This window comes from Hyla sarda, chromosome 2, assembly GCF_029499605.1.
Source record: "Hyla sarda isolate aHylSar1 chromosome 2, aHylSar1.hap1, whole genome shotgun sequence".
NCBI classification, from domain to species: Eukaryota; Metazoa; Chordata; class Amphibia; order Anura; family Hylidae; genus Hyla; species Hyla sarda.
Window position 1 is genome coordinate 97,914,752 of NC_079190.1, and position 18,891 is coordinate 97,933,642.

The window sequence follows — 18,891 nt, forward strand, 5'->3', positions numbered from 1 at the left end:
TGTGCATGCGTATACCCCTGATACACTGTTTCTGACCCCGCAGAAGCCCCCAGGAAAGGCAGGGGGAGAGGGGCTGTCGCTGCCAGCTTCTCTCCCCCTGCCTTTCCTGGTGTCTAGAGCCCTGCTGCCACCGCTTCTCTCCCCCTGGCTATCGGCACAGCTGCCCCTTCTCTCCCCCTAGCTATTGGCGCCGCTGCCCCATTGCCTCCCCCATCCCCGGTTTTATAATTACCTGTTGCCGGGGTCGGATCCGCTCTGCTTCTGGCTCCGGTGTGGCATCCCCTGCATCGCTGCTATGCGATGCGAGATGCAATGACGAGTGACGTCTTCAACGTGATGTCACTCATCATTGCATCGCACAGCGCATAGCAATGATGCAGGGGACGCCACACCGGAGCCAGAAGCAGTGCGGACTCGACCCCGGCAACAGGTAATTATAAAACCGGGGATGAGGGAAGCAATGGGGCAACAGTGCCGGCATAGGGGAAGCGGCGCCGATAGCCAGGGGGAGAGAAGCAGCGGCAGCAGGGCTCTAGACCCCAGAAAAGGCAGGGGGAGAGAAGCGGGCAGCGACGGCCTCTCTCCCCCCTGCCTTTCCTGGGGGCTTGTGCAGGGTCAGAAAAACCGGGGATGGGGGGAGGCAATGGGGCAGCGGCGCCGGCAGTTTCTGGACCCCAGGACAGGCAGGGGCAGAGAATTGGGCAGAGACGGCAGGTCTCTGCACCTGCAAAAGCCGCTGCAGTTCATTGATTTAAAGTGCCGCTTTAAATCATTGAACTGCAGCAGCTTATCGGCGTATAACATGCAGATAGACTTTAGGCTAAAAATACGCCGATAAATACGGTATATAAAACTCAATGTGTGTGTTGTATGTTCCAGCATCACGTCCAAACAGCTGAAGATATTAACATGAAACTTGGCACACGTTACTTATATATCAACAACAAATATGGGATAGGTGAGTTAACCCTTACTCACCCCCATTTGCCAGGGTCGGGGTTTTTGTTTAAAGTCCCATACAAGTCTATGGGAATTATATGTTACTGCATAACTTCCAAACGGCTGGAGATATTTCAATAATACTTGGTCACATGTTACTTATATGTCGACTTAAAATATACAATAGTTAATTAAAACGTTAACTACCCCCACTTGTGAGGGTCGGGGTTTTTGTTTAAAGTCCCATGCAAATCAATGGGAAATGTATGTTCCCACATAACTTCTGTACGGCTGGAGATATTTCAATAATACCTAGTACACATATTACTTTTATGTCAAATAAAAAGAAATGATAGTTAAATTAATCCTTACCTACACCTTCATATAAAAGATGGGTTTTTGTTTCAAGTCCCATGCAAGTATATGGGACTTCCAGTACCTTACTTTTATTCTCTACCCTTTTTGTGTATCGGTCTGGCTTGCAAATAACGCCCAGTCCAACAAAGCCAAGTCCCCTTCTATTTTCAGCTTACAATTTCTTCATCACAAATCGGTCCCACCTGAGGACGGGCTATGGGGATGGGCTATGAAGTCAAAAGCTTCCTCCTTTGTTTATTTTCCTCCCCAACAAGGATTAGGAAGGAAAACCGGGCAACTATAAATGTGAGTTTTCCAAAATAAATATAGATAACTCTATGGTCCACTCTAGTCACACTTTTGGGTCTATGCCCAATTTATAGAGAGGTATTTATCAACAGTGTCCCGGTTAGACAATCCTTAACAATTCAAGTGCCAAAAAGGTCTGTCTAATACCATCACTATAAGTACAATAAGTAATACCTGAAGCTCTGCTTAAAACTTTGAAATTTAGCCCCTATGATCCTGCGTGAAAAGATCACAAATATGAAGTAGCTGAGCTCGGACCTTTGACAATCGTAAGTCACCTAAATCCCCATTGCTAAGATATTTCCATCAATACACATTTCTGATATTGCATTGTAAACAGAAGTTCAAACATAAAGGGGCTTCTGCAATAGGAATGTAGTGTCAAAAATTTCCAAGAAGTGAAATCTCTAAAGGGTCAGGCACTTTAAGTCATGAAGTCCTTTTACAAAAACTGGCGAGAGTCAGGGGACATGATCAGACATATGTGATCAATTTTGTGTATATAGTTTTCTAGTTTTTGTTAAAATTACACTTTATGAAGTATCGTGTAACTGAGGAATTACAGCATCCATCTACCACATAGAAACATAGTATGTGTCGGCAGATAAGAACCATTTGGCCCATCTAGTCTGCCCAATAATCGGAATACTATGAATAGTCCCTGGCCCTATCTTACATGAAGGATAGCCTTATGCTTATCCCATGCATGCTTAAACTCCTTCACTGTATTTGCAGCTACCACTTCTGCAGGAAGGCTATTCCATGCATCCACTACTCTCTCAGTAAAGTTATACTTCCTGATATTAGTTTTAAACCTTTGCCCCTCTAATTTATAACTATGTCCTCTTGTGGTAGTTTTTCTTCTTTTAAATATGCTCTCCTCCTTTACCATGTTGATTCCCTTTATGTATTTAAAAGTCTCTATCATATCCCCTCTGTCTCTTATTTCTTCCAAGCTATACATGTTAAGGTCCTTCGACCTTTCCTGGTAAGTTTTATCCTGCAATCCATGTACTAGTTTAGTAGCTCTTCTCTGAACTCTCTCTAGAGTATCTATATCCTTTTGGAGATACAGCCTCCAGTACTGCGCACATTACTCCAAGTGAGGTCTCACCAGTGTTCTGTACAGCGGCATGAGCACTTCTCTCTTTCTACTGCTTATACCTCTCCCTATACATCCAAGCATTCTGCTAGTGTTTCCTGCTGCTCTATTACATTGTCTTCCTACCTTTAAGTCTTCTGAAATAATTACTCCTAAATCCCTTTCCTCAGATACTGAGGTCAGGGCTGTGTCAAATAATCTATATTCTGCCTGAGGGTTTTTATGCCCCAGGAGCATTATCTTGCACGTATCCACATTAAATTACAGTGTCCAGAGTTCTGACCATTCCTCTAGTTTGCCTAAATCCTTTTCCATTTGGCAGATCCCTCCAGGAACATCAACCCTGTTACATATCTGTGTGTCATCAGAAAAAAGACATACCTTACCATCGAGACCTTCTGTAATATCACTAATGAAGATATTAAACAAAATTGGTCCCAGTACAGATCCCTGAGGTCCCCACTGGTGACAAGACCTTGCTCTGAATATTCTCCATTGACTACAACCCTCTGTTGTCTGTCATTCAGCCACTGCCTAATCCACTCAACAATATTGGAGTCCAAGCTCAATGACTGTAGTTTATTGATAAGTCTTCTGTGTGGGACAGTGTGAAAAAGCTTACTAAAATCTAGATAGTCGATGTCTACTGTCCCTCCGCTATCTATTATTTTAGTCTCAAAGTTAAAAAATAAATAAAAACAGTAACATTTGTTTGACATGATCTCCCTGAAGTAAACCCATGTTTTTTTATCTTGCAATCCATGGGATTTTAGATGTTCCAAAATCCTATCCTTTAGTAGGGTTTCCATTAATTTCCCCACTATTGATGTCAGTAGAGATGAGCGAACTTCCCGGCTCGGCCGTTGCTGACTTTAGCCTGCATAAATTAGTTCAGATTTCAGGTGCTCCGGTGGGCTGGAAAAGGTGGATACAGTCCTAGGAGTGAGTCTCCAGCCCACCGGAGCACCTGAAAGCTGAACTCATTTATGCAGGCTAAAGTCAGCAAACGCCGAGCCGAGAAATTCGTAACGAATCGAATTACTGGAAGTTCGCTCATCTGTAGATGTCAGACTTACTTGTCTATAGTTGCAGCCAATTTAAAAAGATATTCCACTTTAAATCAATCTTTTTACATTTTCTTGGACTTCCATCAGTTTCCAAGTGTCCACAAATCGCCAAACAAGAAGAAAAGAAGATGGCTTTCCCTTTTAAAACTATAGTTTTCGAGCCGCATTCTTCTCTTATTTTCTTATATTATGTTTTTATGGCAATTTCCTAATATGCTTATATAAACAAGTGGCAAAGATTTTAGAGAGAAACTTTTTATACTATTATGCTATTGCAGGATTGTTACCGCATACCATTGTGGAATGGGTACAATCAGGTTGTCAAAGCTATGCTGCATATCAATAGTCATCCATAAATTATGAATACTTTCAAATAAATGTTCATAAAGTTGCTACAAATTCACAGTCTGAAGTTAAGAAACTAAATGTTTAGCTCTTTGTTAGTGTATCTTGGATTTTGCATAGAATACTAATGTAACGGAAACATGTCAAAAAGAGAATTTGTGAATTCATTAATGAGTAAAGTGCGTATGCGTTAAATGACATTATTTCATCAGACATTGTTATCTGAATCAGTCACATTAGTTTGTTCACAAAAATGAGCAAAAAGGTTATCCTGACTCTTACATAGTAGATATGCACAACAACTAAGGTAGAGCAGGTATCTGTTAAGTAGAAAGTGTTAAATACACCCGTGATTTTTTAACATACATAGCGTCTTTTGTGCAAATTGCACATACATTTTGGTTTGTTCACACAGTAAACCATAGAAACACACTGGCTCTGATGGCTACTTGCCATGCCCAGATAGACGTCATTCCCTTAGTCACAAATAGGAGATTCAGCTTTTTCTTCGGCAAGCACAATTTGATGGATGCTTACCGTCTGGCCGCATTCGAGGAACTTCATGCCCAAAGCAATCAAGCATTGCCACGTCTGTGTGAAAAATGGAAAATAAGTGTTAGAACCGAACAGAATTACGGCAATAACTATAATCCGTGACACTACAGGAGCTACCCAAGGATATAAGGGACAGATGCCCAAACAAGAAGGCAAATCTAACCAGGTAGATCCACTATCCAGTCACACACATTCCTAGAAAGATTCTACTGGCTAAAAGTCTAAAGTATTTTGTCCATCCCTTCAGCAGCATATGTAGTCTCTTATTTGACTGGGACTAGGCTGCAGTAACATAAACAAAATATATGCAGTTTCTAAACTGGAAAAACTAAAAAAAAAAAAAAAAAACATATGGTATTTTATTCAAATGCCGGACAACTCCTTAAAAAAAAAAAGGGGATTTGCAAGGACCACACTGAACGACAGGATAGGCCATTAAAGGGGTACTCCGCTGCTCAGAGTTTGGAACTGTTCTGAATGCTGGAGTCGGGAGCTTGTGACATCATAGCCCCGCCCCCTCATGACAGCTGCCACACACCCCCATAGACTTGCATTGAGGGGGCAGGGCGTGATGTCATGAGGGGGCGGGGTTATGACATCACAAGCTCCCGGCTTCAGCGTTCAGAACAGTTTGTTCCAAACGCTGAGCAGCGGAGTACCCCTTTAAAAGCAAACCAGTTAGATCCAACAAAAATGTTTTTAAATATATCACTCAGTACCTAATCCTGAGCATGTACATCTAATTGTTATGTGTCTAGCACCTTTATTTTTTTTATTACACTTAATTTAGCTCACTAGTCTGAATTCCTCTCAAAGGGAGGGGGCGTGGCCTCACAGTGCAGGTCTCCACCCCCCTCCCTCAGTATGCTGTCTGCTCACATCTCCCCTAACATTAGCAAAACTACAACTCCCAGCTTGTCCTCACTGACAGTAGCGGGACACAATCTGACAGTGGGAGGATTTTTCCTTCAGCTGAGAACCCTTTGCTCACAGCTGTCAATCAAGGAAGTGTGTCCATGACATAGGTGATGATGCATGGACACAGCAGGACTAGTATGTGTCCAAGCAGACGGGGGGGGGGCAGTTGTTTGGCTTTTTCAGTATGAAACACTGAAAATTTTCTAATGAAAGCAATAGTAAAACCTATTGGTTATACATGCTTTACATCATATCAAAAGTTTTTGTATCTGATAGTGCCCATTTTAGCTGTTCTGCGCCCTGCACTACACAGTGAAGAGGGCTGGAAGCACTCACTGTGCAGTTTATTGTATGGTGGTGGTGGTGCTGGATACTACACTTCAGCAACCAGTGAAGGCCCCCACCAATCAATATAATCCCAAGAATATCTAGGACATGCTTCATATGGCATGATTTAGTTTTAAAAAAAATATATCAAATTAATGAAATTTTTAACAAATTGTAACTTTATTCTCCATTGATTACACTAGTACCGTGGGTGGCACATGAAGCCAATAGTTATTTGAAGTCGTCCCTTGAACATTTACGTCATTACAGAGAATCGTATTGCAATCAAATTATGGAAATACATTTTCATCTTAGTCATCCACCACAACTTTAGTGCCAACCAATTAGACATTTTTTTAACTAGATGTTAGAATTGGTAAAGCTACAGATTGTCAGCATAAAGATCCTGTATTTAGCAGAGGACCATTCTATGGCTGCATTCACATAACGTTTCTTACATATGGGTATACCAGGGTTTTAAGTCCAGTCACAAAACCGAATATGGGCAAAAATGAGCCGACAAGAGTCACTATCTGATTCCGGTCGTCTCATTCAAATGAATGAGATGGGGGCCGGGTCCGGCAGCACCCAGTTTTCCCATCTCCCAGCCAGATCTGGTCCCAGTATGTAAGAAACATTATGTGCATGCAGCCTTAAATAGGTAGGGAATAAGAATAAATAAATAAATACTACTACAAAAGCACATGGCAGAATTGCATGCACTGACCCTCATCCATGCGATCTTTATATGAAGGCATACAGAGTATGGGCACAATGTTATAGATCTCTACAACACAGAACCATAACAGTGCATGAGTCCCCAAGTCCTGAAACAAGGCCCTTTTCACTCCAGGTGTGCAGTATACATTTGCCTTTTATTTTGGTGGTTTCCATCAGAAAATAAATTAATCAAAGTAAATTAAATTAATTAATTACATACTACAACAACAACATTTAGGAGTTACCTTCCAAGGGGAAAGCCCTGAAATAGAACCCCTCCCCCTAAAAAGTTAATTTATAATAAGGTCCATTTAAAATTGTGCAATACCAAATGTAACAGGTGTCACTGGTGAAATTAAAAGCACATTCACTTTTCACTGCTCAGGTGTTATCCGTGGTGCTGTCATCCAAATAAGATAATAAAAGCATGCACAGTGACCTTAACCCCTTAAGGACTCAGCCCATTTTGGCCTTAAGGACTCAGACAATTAAATTTTTTCGTTTTCATTTTTTCCTCCTCGCCTTCTAAAAATCATAACTCTTTTATATTTTCATCCACAGACTAGTATGAGGGCTTGTTTTTTGCGCGACCAGTTGTCCTTTGTAATGACATCACTCATTATATCATAAAATGTATGGTGCAACCAAAAAACACTATTTCTGTGGGGAAATTAAAACGAAAAACGCAATTTTGCTAATTTTGGAAGGTTTTGTTTTCACGCCGTACAATTTATGGTAAAAATGACGTGTGTTCTTTATTCTGAGGGTCAATACGATTAAAATGATACCCATTATTATATACTTTTATATTATTGTTGCGCTTAAAAAAAATCACAAACTTTTTAACCAAATTAGTACGTTTATAATCCCTTTATTTTGATGACCTCTAACTTTATTTTTCCGTATAAGTGGCGGTATGGGGGCTCATTTTTTGCGCCATGATCTGTACTTTTTTTTGATACCACATTTGCATATAAAAAACTTTTAATACATTTTTTATAATTTTATTTTTTTAATAAAATGTATTAAAAAAGTAGGAATTTTGGACTTTTTTTTTTTTCGTTCACGCCGTTCACCGTACGGGATCATTAACATTTTATTTTAATAGTTCGGACATTTACGCACGCGGCGATACCAAATATGTCTATAAAAAATGTTTTTTATGCTTTTTGGGGGTAAAATAGGAAAAAACGGACGTTTTACTTTTTTATTGGGGGAGGGGATTTTTCACTTTTTTTTTTACTTTTACATTTTTTTACATTTTTTTTTACACTTGAATAGTCCCCATAGGGGACTATTCATAGCAATACCATGATTGCTAATACTGATCTGTTCTATGTATAGGACATAGAACAGATCAGCATTATCGGTCATCTTCTGCTCTGGTCTGCTCGATCACAGACCAGAGCAGGAGACGCCGGGAGCCGGACGGAGGAAGGAGAGGGGACCTCCGTCCGGCGTTCTGAATGATCGGATCCCCGCAGCAGCGCTGCGGGCGATCCGATCGTTCATTTAAATCGCGAACTGCCGCAGATGCCGGGATCTGTATTGATCCTGGCACCTGAGGGGTTAATGGCGGACGCCCGCGAGATCGCGGGCGTCGGCCACTGCCGGCGGATCCCTGGCTGCGATCAGCAGCCGGGATCAGCCGCGCATGACACGGGCATCGCTCCGATGCCCACGGTTATGCACAGGACGTAAATGTACGTCCTGGTGCGTTAAGTACCACCTCACCAGGACGTACATTTACGTCCTGCGTCCTTAAGGGGTTAAAGGGATACTCCGGTGGAATTTTATTTTTTTTCTTAAATCAACTGGTGCCAACAAGTTAAACAGATTTTTTAATTACTTCTATTAAAAAAAAAATTCAGTACTTATGAGCTTCTGAAGTGGAGTTGTTCTTTTCTGTCTAAGTGCTCTCTGATGACACGTGTCTCGGGAACCGCCCAGTTTAGAAGCAAATCCCCATAGCAAACCTATTCTACTCTGTGCAGTTCCTGAGACAAGCAGAGATGTCAGCAGAGAGCACTGTTGCCAGACAGAAAACAACAACTCAACTTCAGCAGCTGATAATTATTGAAAGGATTAAGATTTTTTAATAGAAGTCATTTACAAATCTGTTTAACTTTCTGGAGCCAGTTGATATAAGAAAAAAAAGTTTTGCCTGGAATACCCCTTTAATCCTTCGAGTACTTATTAGCTGCTGAATACTACAGAGGAAATTCATTTCTTTTTGGAACTGTCCATTTTAGGAACGGTCCAGAGCAGCAAATGTTTGCTATGGGGATTTTCTTCTACATTGGACAGTTTCTAAAATGGACAGTGGTGTCAGCAGAAAGCACTGTGGACAGACAGAAAAGAAATCCAAAAAGAAAAGAATTTCCTCTGCAGTACACAGCAGCTGATAAGTACTGAAAGGATTAAGATTTTTTTAATAGAAGTAATTTACAAATCTGTTTATCTTTCCATCAGTTGATTTAAAAAAAAAAAAAAAAAAAAAAGGTGTTCACCGGAGTACCCCTTTAAGGCTGCTCATGATAGAATCTATATAGTGAGTTGCTTAGCAGTTTTAGTAGCATCTGCTGATTAAAATGGTTCACAATCTAGCCAGTCATATACTGACGTTTTGTCAGCCCAGCTGACTTTAGCCTCACTCCCTTGATAAAGACTTTTTGATCACTTTTCATATATTTTTTTTCTGACGATGTGGCCAAAAAACAGCATCTTTTGTGTTTAGTATTTTATTACGCCTAAGTGTTCACCATGTGGGATCATAAACAGTAATTTTAATAGGATGGATGACTGCGCATGAGGCAATACCAAATATATTTATAAATTTTTATATAATTATTTTTTGTGGGGGGGGGGGGGGGGTGGAGTAGTAAAATGGGAAAAAAGTGATTTTAATTTTCTTACAAGGGGAGGGGCTTTTACACTTTTTTAAGGCTCCATGGGGGGTCTTTTATGTGAAATCATTAGATTGCATTCACTGTACAATGCTATGCCAAAAGCATATGTGCGTAAAGTCCCAGGCAGCAAGGGGGTACACCCGATATCTGCAACATGTTAAACAATTTATCCCGGCTGTTGGCGTTAAACAAAAAAAAAATACATCTTTGAGCAAAGGGTGTTTGAGCTAAAATTTACAACAACTTTGTGCTAGGTTTATACCTCCCATGCTATACCTCTGCAAAGGCAGTTTCATTAAAGGGAAACTGACAAATTGTTCACCAGCACTAAACCCAATACACTGGGTAAAAGTATAGGTATACAAAGAGATATAACTTATTGAAATTGGTGCAGCCAGGGGAAAGCTTTTTTTAAATCAACTGGTTCCAAAAAGTTAAACAGATTTGTAAATGACTTCTATTAAAAAATCTTAATCCTTCTAGTACTTATTAGCTGCTGAATACTACAGAGGAAATTCTTTTCTTTTTGGAACACAGAGCTCTCTGCTGACATCACAAGCACAGTGCTCTCTGCTGACATATCTGTCCATTTTAAGAACTCTCCAGAGTAGGAGAAAATCCCCATTGCAAACATATGCTGCTCTGGACAGTTCCTAAAATGGACAGATATGTCAGCAGAGAGCACTGTGCTTGTGATGTCAGCAGAGAGCTCTGTGTTCCAAAAAGAAAAGAATTTCCTCTGTAGTATTCAGCAGTTAATAAGTACTGGAAGGATTAAGATTTTTAATAGAAGTAATTTACAAATCTGTTTAACTTTCTGGCTCAGTTGATTTAAAAAAAAAAAAAAAAAAAGTTTTCCATCGGAGTACCCCTTTAAGAAATTTAGCATTAAGTAATGGGGGCCATATTTTCTTTAGTGTGTCATTAAATCAAGAGAACAGTGGCCACTAAGTGTTCTTTGAAAATGAAGCGGTAGTGTTCTTGCTCCATTTACCGCACTGGGACTAAAAGATCACGCTCTACAATTACTGTCAGTCCTACAGACAATGAATGGAACAGTGGCCAAGAAAGAGCACTGCAACTCCATTCACATAGGGCAATTGGGGTACTCTGTTCTCTTGATTGGTGGAGGTGGGGGGGGGTCTGCATTTAGACCCCCAGCAATCACTCATTTATAACCTATTCTGTGATAAATGTGATTGGTAATATTATTGTCTCCATCACCATTGTATTTTCTTAAATAATAAAAAAGATGCCATAGGGTTGAAAGGTAAAGGGTCATATAATGAACTAGGGTTACCACACTTACCAAATATCCTACAAAGCATAGATAGGCAACGGACAAGATGGCTGCTCCAATATACAATGCTAGATAACCAAGAGCAGTCACATACACCACCACAAAGTATATGTTTATGCTGCATATTATTAGTATAAGGATACCACCCGCGATCTTCCACCCCCTGTAGTAAGAAAAGCAAAAGCAAATACACATTATAAGCATATGTATGGTTCAAGATGATGAAAAACAATATAAATTCTAACACTTAATAGGTACTTAGAGGGATTGTGTGGGATTAAAAAACATGGCACCACACCTGTGCATGGGTTGTGCTACTTTGTGCCCTTTAAAAGGAATCAGTCATGCAAAGAGCTGCAGACAATGGTAGATAGCTGGAGATAACACAAATAATAGCGGTCTGTCAGCCAATGGCTGTTTGTAAAGTTATGAAGTCATGTTTTTGAGTTGCAGCACAGACACTTCCTCCTTTCTCCACCCGTCCCTGTTCAGCTTCCAGCACCTAGGTATGAAAATAAATCATGCAGAGTGGAGAGGGGTGAGGGAAGTATTGAATGCATGCCAAGCTTGGAAGAAAAACATCATTTTATAACTTTGCAAACAGCGATAAGCTAAGAGACCGGTATCATTTTTTAAATCAAAGATGATGCTAGTTCTAGAAGAATACAGCCATGTTTTCACTCATCTCATACAACTGCTCTAAAGTAGTAAGGCCATCAATACTCAATCAGCAGAGGTCCAACTCAAAGTAACCCCAATGATCAGCTATTTGAGAAGGCTGCAATATTTGTTGAGCATCAAATTCTGTTTATGCTATGCAGGTAGAAAAAAAACTACTATTTGTTGGTCAGCTTCACAATATGTTCAAATATAAATTATAATATTGCACACTGAACATCACGATTTTTATACTTACAATCCATTTGCAAAGTCGTTCATCACAGACGGAAGACTAGTAAAGGTCAGTACTGGAATTAAAGCAAATGGAAGCTTAAAAAGAAAAGAAAAATAAATAAGTCAGCCCAATAAAAAAAACAAATACACCGAAACAATGACTAAGAGACACGGTTACATTTAGGTTATAGTGACAATTTTCCAGCACAGGCCACTACTCTTTGTAATTCTCTTGGACCTGCCTGTAGTTCACATCCGCAAGCACTAGCTGCGTCTGCTAGCATAGCATGAAGGAGCACCATTATGGGTTATACATTATTGATTTTATGGACAGATGAGTGTGGCAAAAAACTATTATTGAATCTTACTATTCATGTTGCAGTGAATGGCCACTTTATAGGATGGACTCACATCAAGTAGCAGGTTGGACCTCCTCTGGACTTCAGAACCAAAACAATTTATTGTGAGATTAATTCCAGTAGGTGTTCAAATCATTCAACAGGAATATAGGCTCATGAAGACAATCAATCCTGGACTATATTTTTCTGTTTTGAAGGTTTTGTTAAATAATTAAAGGGGTACTTCACTGGAAAACATATTTTTTTTTTAGATCAACTGGTGCCAGAAAGTTAAACAGATTTGTAAATTTTTCCATTAAAAAATATTTTTTCCTTCTAGTACTTATAAGCTTCTGTATGCTTCACAGGAAGTTCTTTTCTTTTTGAATTTCCTTTGTCTGACCACAAATGCTCTCTGCTGACACCTCTGTCCATGTCAGGAACTGTCCAGAGTAGGAGCAAATCCCCATGGCAAACCTCTCCTGCTCTGAACAGTTCCTGACATGGACAGAGGTGTCAGCAGAGAGCACTGTGGTCTGACAGAAAGAAAATTCAAAAAGAAACTTCCTCTGTCATATGTAGCAGCTGATAAAAACTGGAAGGGTTAAGATGTTTTCATAGAAGCAATTTGTAAATCTGTTTAACTTTGTCATCAGTTCATTAACATAAAAAATGTTTTCCACTGGAGTACCCCTTTAATAATGTGTCTTGTTTTTCTTTCTGTGTCTGCACATCCCTTTCTGCCTCTTGTTTTTTAATTCCTTGCTTATCTCCTTTTTCCTTCTTCTGCTCATCTACCTTCCTTTCTTCTAGTCTCCCTTTAGTAGACACTGATTTGGTTGTGTGGGTAAATGCTTCTGATGCATTTAGGTACCTGGTTTTGTTTTATGTAGCATTTTTCCATGTTCCTTTATTGCTACTATGCACCTTCTATATGATGGATTGTCCCAAAAAAATAAAGAATTATGTAAAAGAAAAATAAAGACTGGAGAGGAACTTTTGTTTATAAAGTTTACTTATGATTACTAACTGGTCCACCAATTACCGTAATGATTTCTAGAGGTTTAAGAACATTTTTTAAAGAAAATTTTAGCCAGAAAAGTAAAATAATTTGATCAGTAATTTATCTGAGAGGATCATTTGAGGTTATACCTGTGGCTATACCAAACAAGTATTATGCCAAATATATTTTCATATAAGAATCCTTAACTTTTTAGAATGTTGGAACATATAATTTAGTATGAGATTACAACACGATGTAGCAGATGTCATCTCACCTGTAGACTCATAAGAACATTGAGGAAGTCATTCATGCCAGTTAGGTGCTCAACATCTTGGAAGACCGCAACAAGTAAAGTGGGAATAATTGCAACAGATCGAGTAAGGACAACCCTGGCAAAGCGGGACCACTTCAGGTTCAGGAAACCCTATAAAACAAAAAGCAGCAACATTCAATAATAAAGCTATTAACCCCTTCAGGACCAAGCCCATTTTGGCCTTAAGGACCAGAGCGTTTTTTGCACATCTGACCACTGTCACTTTAAACATTAATAACCCTGGAATGCTTTTAGTTATCATTCTGATTCCGAGATTGTTTTTTCGTGACATATTCTACTTTAACGTGGTGGTAAAATTTTATGGTAACTTGCATCCTTTCCTTGTGAAAAATCCTAAAATTTGATGAAAAATTTGAAAATTTTGCATTTTTCTAACTTTGAAGCTCTCTGCTTGTAAGGAAAATGTATATTACAAATAAAAAAATTTTTTATTCACATATACAATATGTCTACTTTATGTCTGCATCATAAAAGTGACGAGTTTTTACTTTTGGAAGACACCAGAGGGCTTCAAAGTTCAGCAGCAATTTTCCAATTTTTCACAAAATTTTCAAACTCACTATTTTTCAGGGACCAGTTCAGGTTTGAAGTGGATTTGAAGGGTCTTCATATTAGAAATACCCCACAAAAGACCCCATTATAAAAACTGCACCCCCCAAAGTATTCAAAATGACATTCAGTCATCATTTTAACCCTTTAGGTGTTTCACAGGAATAGAAGCAAAGTGAAGGAGAAAATTCACAATCTTCATTTTTTACACTCGCATGTTCTTGTAGACCCAATTTTTGAATTTTTACAAGGGGTAAAAGGAGAAAATTTATACTTATATTTGTAGCCCAATTTCTCTCGAGTAAGCACATACCTCATATGTCTATGTAAAGTGTTCGGCGGGCGCAGTAGAGGGCTCAGAAGGGAAAGAGCGACAAGGGGATTTTGGAGAGTACGTTTTTCTGAAATGGTTTTTGGGGGGCATGTTGCATTTAGGAAGCCCCTATGGTGCCAGAACAGCAAAAAACCCTCACATGGCATACCATTTTGGAAACTAGACCCCTTGAGGAACATAACAAGGAATAAAGTGAGCCTTAATACCCCACAGGTGTTTCACGACTTTTGCATATGTAAAAAAAAAAATATTTTTTTTCACTAAAATGTGTGTTTCCCCCCAAATTTCAAATTTTTCCAAGGGTTAATAGCAGGAAATACCCCCCAATATTTGTAACCCCTTCTCTTCTGAATATGGAGGTACCCCATAAGTTAACCTGAAGTGTACTATGGGCGAACTACAATGCTCAGAAGACAAGGAGTCATATTTGGCTTTTTGAGAGCAAATTTTGCTCGGGGGGCATGTCTCATTTAGGAAGCCCCTATGGTGCCAGAACAGCAAAAAAAAAAAACACATGGCATACCATTTTGGAAACTAGACCCCTTGAGGAATGTAATAAGGAATAAAGTGAGCCTTATTACCCCACAGGTGTTTCACGACTTTTGCATATGTAAAAAAAAATTATTTTTTTTCACTAAAATGTGTGTTTCCCCCCAAATTTCAAATTTTTCCAAGGGTTAATAGCAGGAAATACCCCCCAATATTTGTAACCCCTTCTCTTCTGAGTATGGAGGTACCCCATAAGTTAACCTGAAGTGTACTATGGGCGAACTACAATGCTCAGAAGACAAGGAGTCATATTTGGCTTTTTGAGAGCAAATTTTGCTCGGGGGGCATGTCTCATTTAGGAAGCCCCTATGGTGCCAGAACAGCAAAAAAAAAAAACATGGCATACCATTTTGGAAACTAGACCCCTTGAGGAATGTAATAAGGAATAAAGTGAGCCTTATTACCCCACAGGTGTTTCACGACTTTTGCATATGTAAAAAAAAAAAAATTCCACTAAAATGTGTGTTTCCCCCCAAATTTCACATTTTTGCAAGGGTTAATAGCAGGAAATACCCCCCAATATTTGTAACCCCTTCTCTTCTGAGTATGGAGGTACCCCATAAGTTGACCTGAAGTGCACTATGGGCGAACTACAATGCTCAGAAGAGAAGGAGTCATATTTGGCTTTTTGAGAACAAATTTTGCTCGGGGGGCATATCGCATTTAGGAAGCCCCTCTGGTGCCAGAACAGCAAAAAAAAACCACATGGCATACCATTTTGGAAACGAGACCCCTTGAGGAACGTAACAAGGGGTACAGTGAGCATTTGCCCCCCACTGGTGTCTGATAGATCTTTGAAACAGTGGGCTGTACAAGTTTTCATTTTCACGGACCACTGTTCCAAAGATCCGTCAGACACCTGTGGGGGGTAAATTCTCACTGCACCCCTCATTACATTCCGTGAGGGGTGTAGTTTCCCAAATGGGGTCACATGTGGGGTTTTTTTTTTTTTTGCGTTTGTCAAAACCGCTGTAACAATCAGCCACCCCTGTGCAAATCACCTCAAATGTACATGGTGCACTCTCCCTTCTGGGCCTTGTTGTGCGCCCCCAGAGCACTTTGCGCTCACATATGGGGTATCTCTGTAGTCGGGAGAAATTGCGTTACAAATTTTGTGGGGCTTTTTTCCCTTTTACCTCTTGTGAAAATGTAAAGTATAGGGCAACATCAGCATGTTAGTGTAAAAAATTTAATTTTTTTACACTAACATTCTGGTGTAGACCCCAACATTTCCTTTTCATGAAGGGTTAAAGAAGAAAAAGCCCCCCAAACCTTATAACGTAATTTCTCCCGAGTACGGCGATACCCCATATGTCGCCCTAAACCGTTGCCTTGAAATACGACAGGGCTCCAAAGTGAGAGCGCCATGTGCATTTGAGGCCTAAATTAGGGATTTGCATAGGGGTGGACATAGGGGTATTCTACGCCAGTGATTCCCAAACAGGGTGCCTCCAGCTGTTGTAAAACTCCCAGCATGCGTGGACAGTCAACGGCTGTCCGGCAATACTGGGAGTTGTTGTTTTTCAACAGCTGGAGGCTCTGCTTTGGAAACAGTGGCGTACCGGACGTTCTCATTGGGGGAGGGGGGCTGTGTAAGGGTATGTGTATATGTAGTGTTTTTAACTTTTTATTTTATTTTGTGTTAGTGTAGTGTAGTGTTTTTAGGGTACAGTCACATGGGCGGGGGATTACAGCGAGTTTCCCAGCGCAAAATTTGCTGCATCTCAAGATGCGAGAAACCCACTGTAAAAGCCTCGCCCATGTGAATGTACCCTGTACATTCACAGGGGGGGGGGGGGGGGGGGGGTGCACCAGCTGTTGCAAAACCACAACTCCCAGCATACATGGTCTGTTAGTGCATGCTGGGAGTTATAGTTTTGCAACAGCTGGAGGCACACAGGTTAGGAAACACTGAGTTAGAAACAGACAATGTTTCCCAACCAGTGTGTCTCCAGTTGTTGCAAAACTACAACTCCCAGCATGCCCAGACAGCTGAAGGGCATGCTGGGAGTTGTAGTTCGGCAACATCTGAAGGGCCAGATGTTGCTGAACTAAAACTCCCAGCATGCCTGGACAGTCAGTGCATACTGGGAGTTGTAGTTTTGCAACAGCTGGAAGAGCACAGATTGGAGACCATTATACAATGGTCTCCAAACTGGGGCCCTCCAGATGTTGCAAAACTACAACTCCCAGCATGCCCAGACAGCCAAAGGCTGTCTAGGCATGCTGGAAGTTGTAGTTTTCAGACTCCTAGAAGCAGCAGTGAAGATCTTCACTGCTGCTTCTGAGGACCATGTACTTACCTGCCGGTCCCGTCGCTGCTCCTCCACGTGGCCGGTCTCGCGCTGCTCCTCGGTCCCGCCAGGTAAGTCCGCCGGTCCCCTGATGTTCCCCTCCTATGCCGCAGGTCCCCCGCAGCCATCGTCCCCCGTTCTGCCCGACTTCCAGGGGCGGGCAGTGCGGGGGATCTGAACTTTCACCCCAGATCACTGTGATTGGTCCACAGGGACCAATCACAGTGATCGCTGACCAGGACCATCAATGGATGGTCCTGGGGGTGAAGCAGAAGTTGTCCCCTGATGGAAACAGCGGGACTTCTGCCAGTTAACCCGTGCGATGCTGCGCATCGCCGGGTTAACTGAATGGCATATATAAACGCCGGGATGCGCGAACGCACTGCACAACCCGGCGTTTATATATGACATTCTGCGGGAAGGGGTTAAAGAATATAGCTGAATAGGCTATGGCCATGGGTAGTGTATTAAAAAAAAATTCAGTTGCTTTTCAGTCGCTGCAAAGCGGATGAGATTTTAAAAACCTCAACTACTCGTGTAATAAAATGTGGACAAAATCCACATGGGTACATCTGGGGTGCAGTTTTAAATCTGCTGAATTAAAATTTTGGTTGTTAATACGCGGAAGATTTTTTGCAGATTTTCCTTGATGACTTCAATATGGGAGTTAAAATGCACAATGTATTTATTTGCAGTCATGGCCGTAAATGTTGGCACCCCTGAAATTTTTCAAGAGAATTAAAGTATTTCTCACAGAAAAGGATTGCAGTTTTGTTTATTCCCTTTGTGTGTATTGGAACTAAACCAAAAAAAGAGAGGAAAAAAAGCAAATTGGACATAATGTCACACCAAACTCCAAAAAAGGGCTGCACAAAATTATTGGCACCCTTAACTTAATGTTTGGTTGCACACCCTTTGGAAAAAATAACTGAAATCAGTCGCTTCCTATAACCATCAATAAGCTTCTTACACCTCTCAGCCGGAATGTTGGACCACTCTTCCTTTGCAAACTGCTCCAGGTCTCCTTTTCCCCAACAGCAATTTTAAGATCTCTCCACAGGCAATCAATGGGATTTAGATCTGGACTCATTGCTGGCCACTTCAGAACTCTCCAGCGCTTTGTTGCCATCCATTTCTGGGTGCTTTTTGACATATGTTTGGGGTCACTGTCCTGCTTGAAGACCCAAGATCTCGGACACAAACCCAGCTTTCTGACACTGGTTGTACAATGCAACCCAAAATCCGTTGGTGTTCCTCAGATTTCATGATGCCTTGCACACATTCAAGGCACCCAGTGCCGGTGGTGGAAGAACAACCCCAAAGCATCATTGAACCTCCACCATATTTCACTGTAGGTACAGTGTTCTTTTCTTTGAAGGCCTCGTTACGTTTTCGGTAAACAGTAGAATGATGTGCTTTACCAAAAAGCTCTATCTTGTTCTCATCTGTCCACAAGACGTTTTCCCAGAAGGATTTTGGCTTACTCAAGTTCATTTTGGCAAAATATAGTCGCTTTTTTATGTCTCTGTGTCAACAGTGGGGTCCTCCTGGGTCTCCTGCCATAGAGTTTTTCATTTCATGTAAATGTTGACGGATAGTTTGCGCTGACACTGATGCTCCCTGAGCCTGCAGGACAGCTTGAATATCTTTGGAACTTGTTTGGGGCTGCTTATCCACCATCCGGATTATCCTGCATTGACACCTTTCATCAATTTTTCTCTTCCGTCCATGCCCAGAGAGATTAGCTA

The 18,891-nt window shown here is 40.8% G+C and overlaps 1 protein-coding gene across 7 annotated transcripts in view; it reads right to left on the reverse strand.

Annotated features, from left to right (window-relative positions):
• Positions 1–18,891, reverse strand: part of SLC11A2 (solute carrier family 11 member 2) — a 122,238-nt gene that overhangs the window by 18,469 nt on the left and 84,878 nt on the right. For all 7 annotated transcript variants that reach the window (XM_056562633.1, XM_056562634.1, XM_056562631.1 and 4 more), the window contains 4 exons: positions 13,358–13,507; positions 11,765–11,838; positions 10,858–11,011; positions 4,657–4,710 (listed from right to left, as the gene is read on the reverse strand). In XM_056562633.1, coding sequence (XP_056418608.1) covers positions 4,657–4,710; positions 10,858–11,011; positions 11,765–11,838; positions 13,358–13,507 — 432 coding nt within the window. The remainder of the gene's footprint in view (positions 1–4,656; positions 4,711–10,857; positions 11,012–11,764; positions 11,839–13,357; positions 13,508–18,891) is intronic.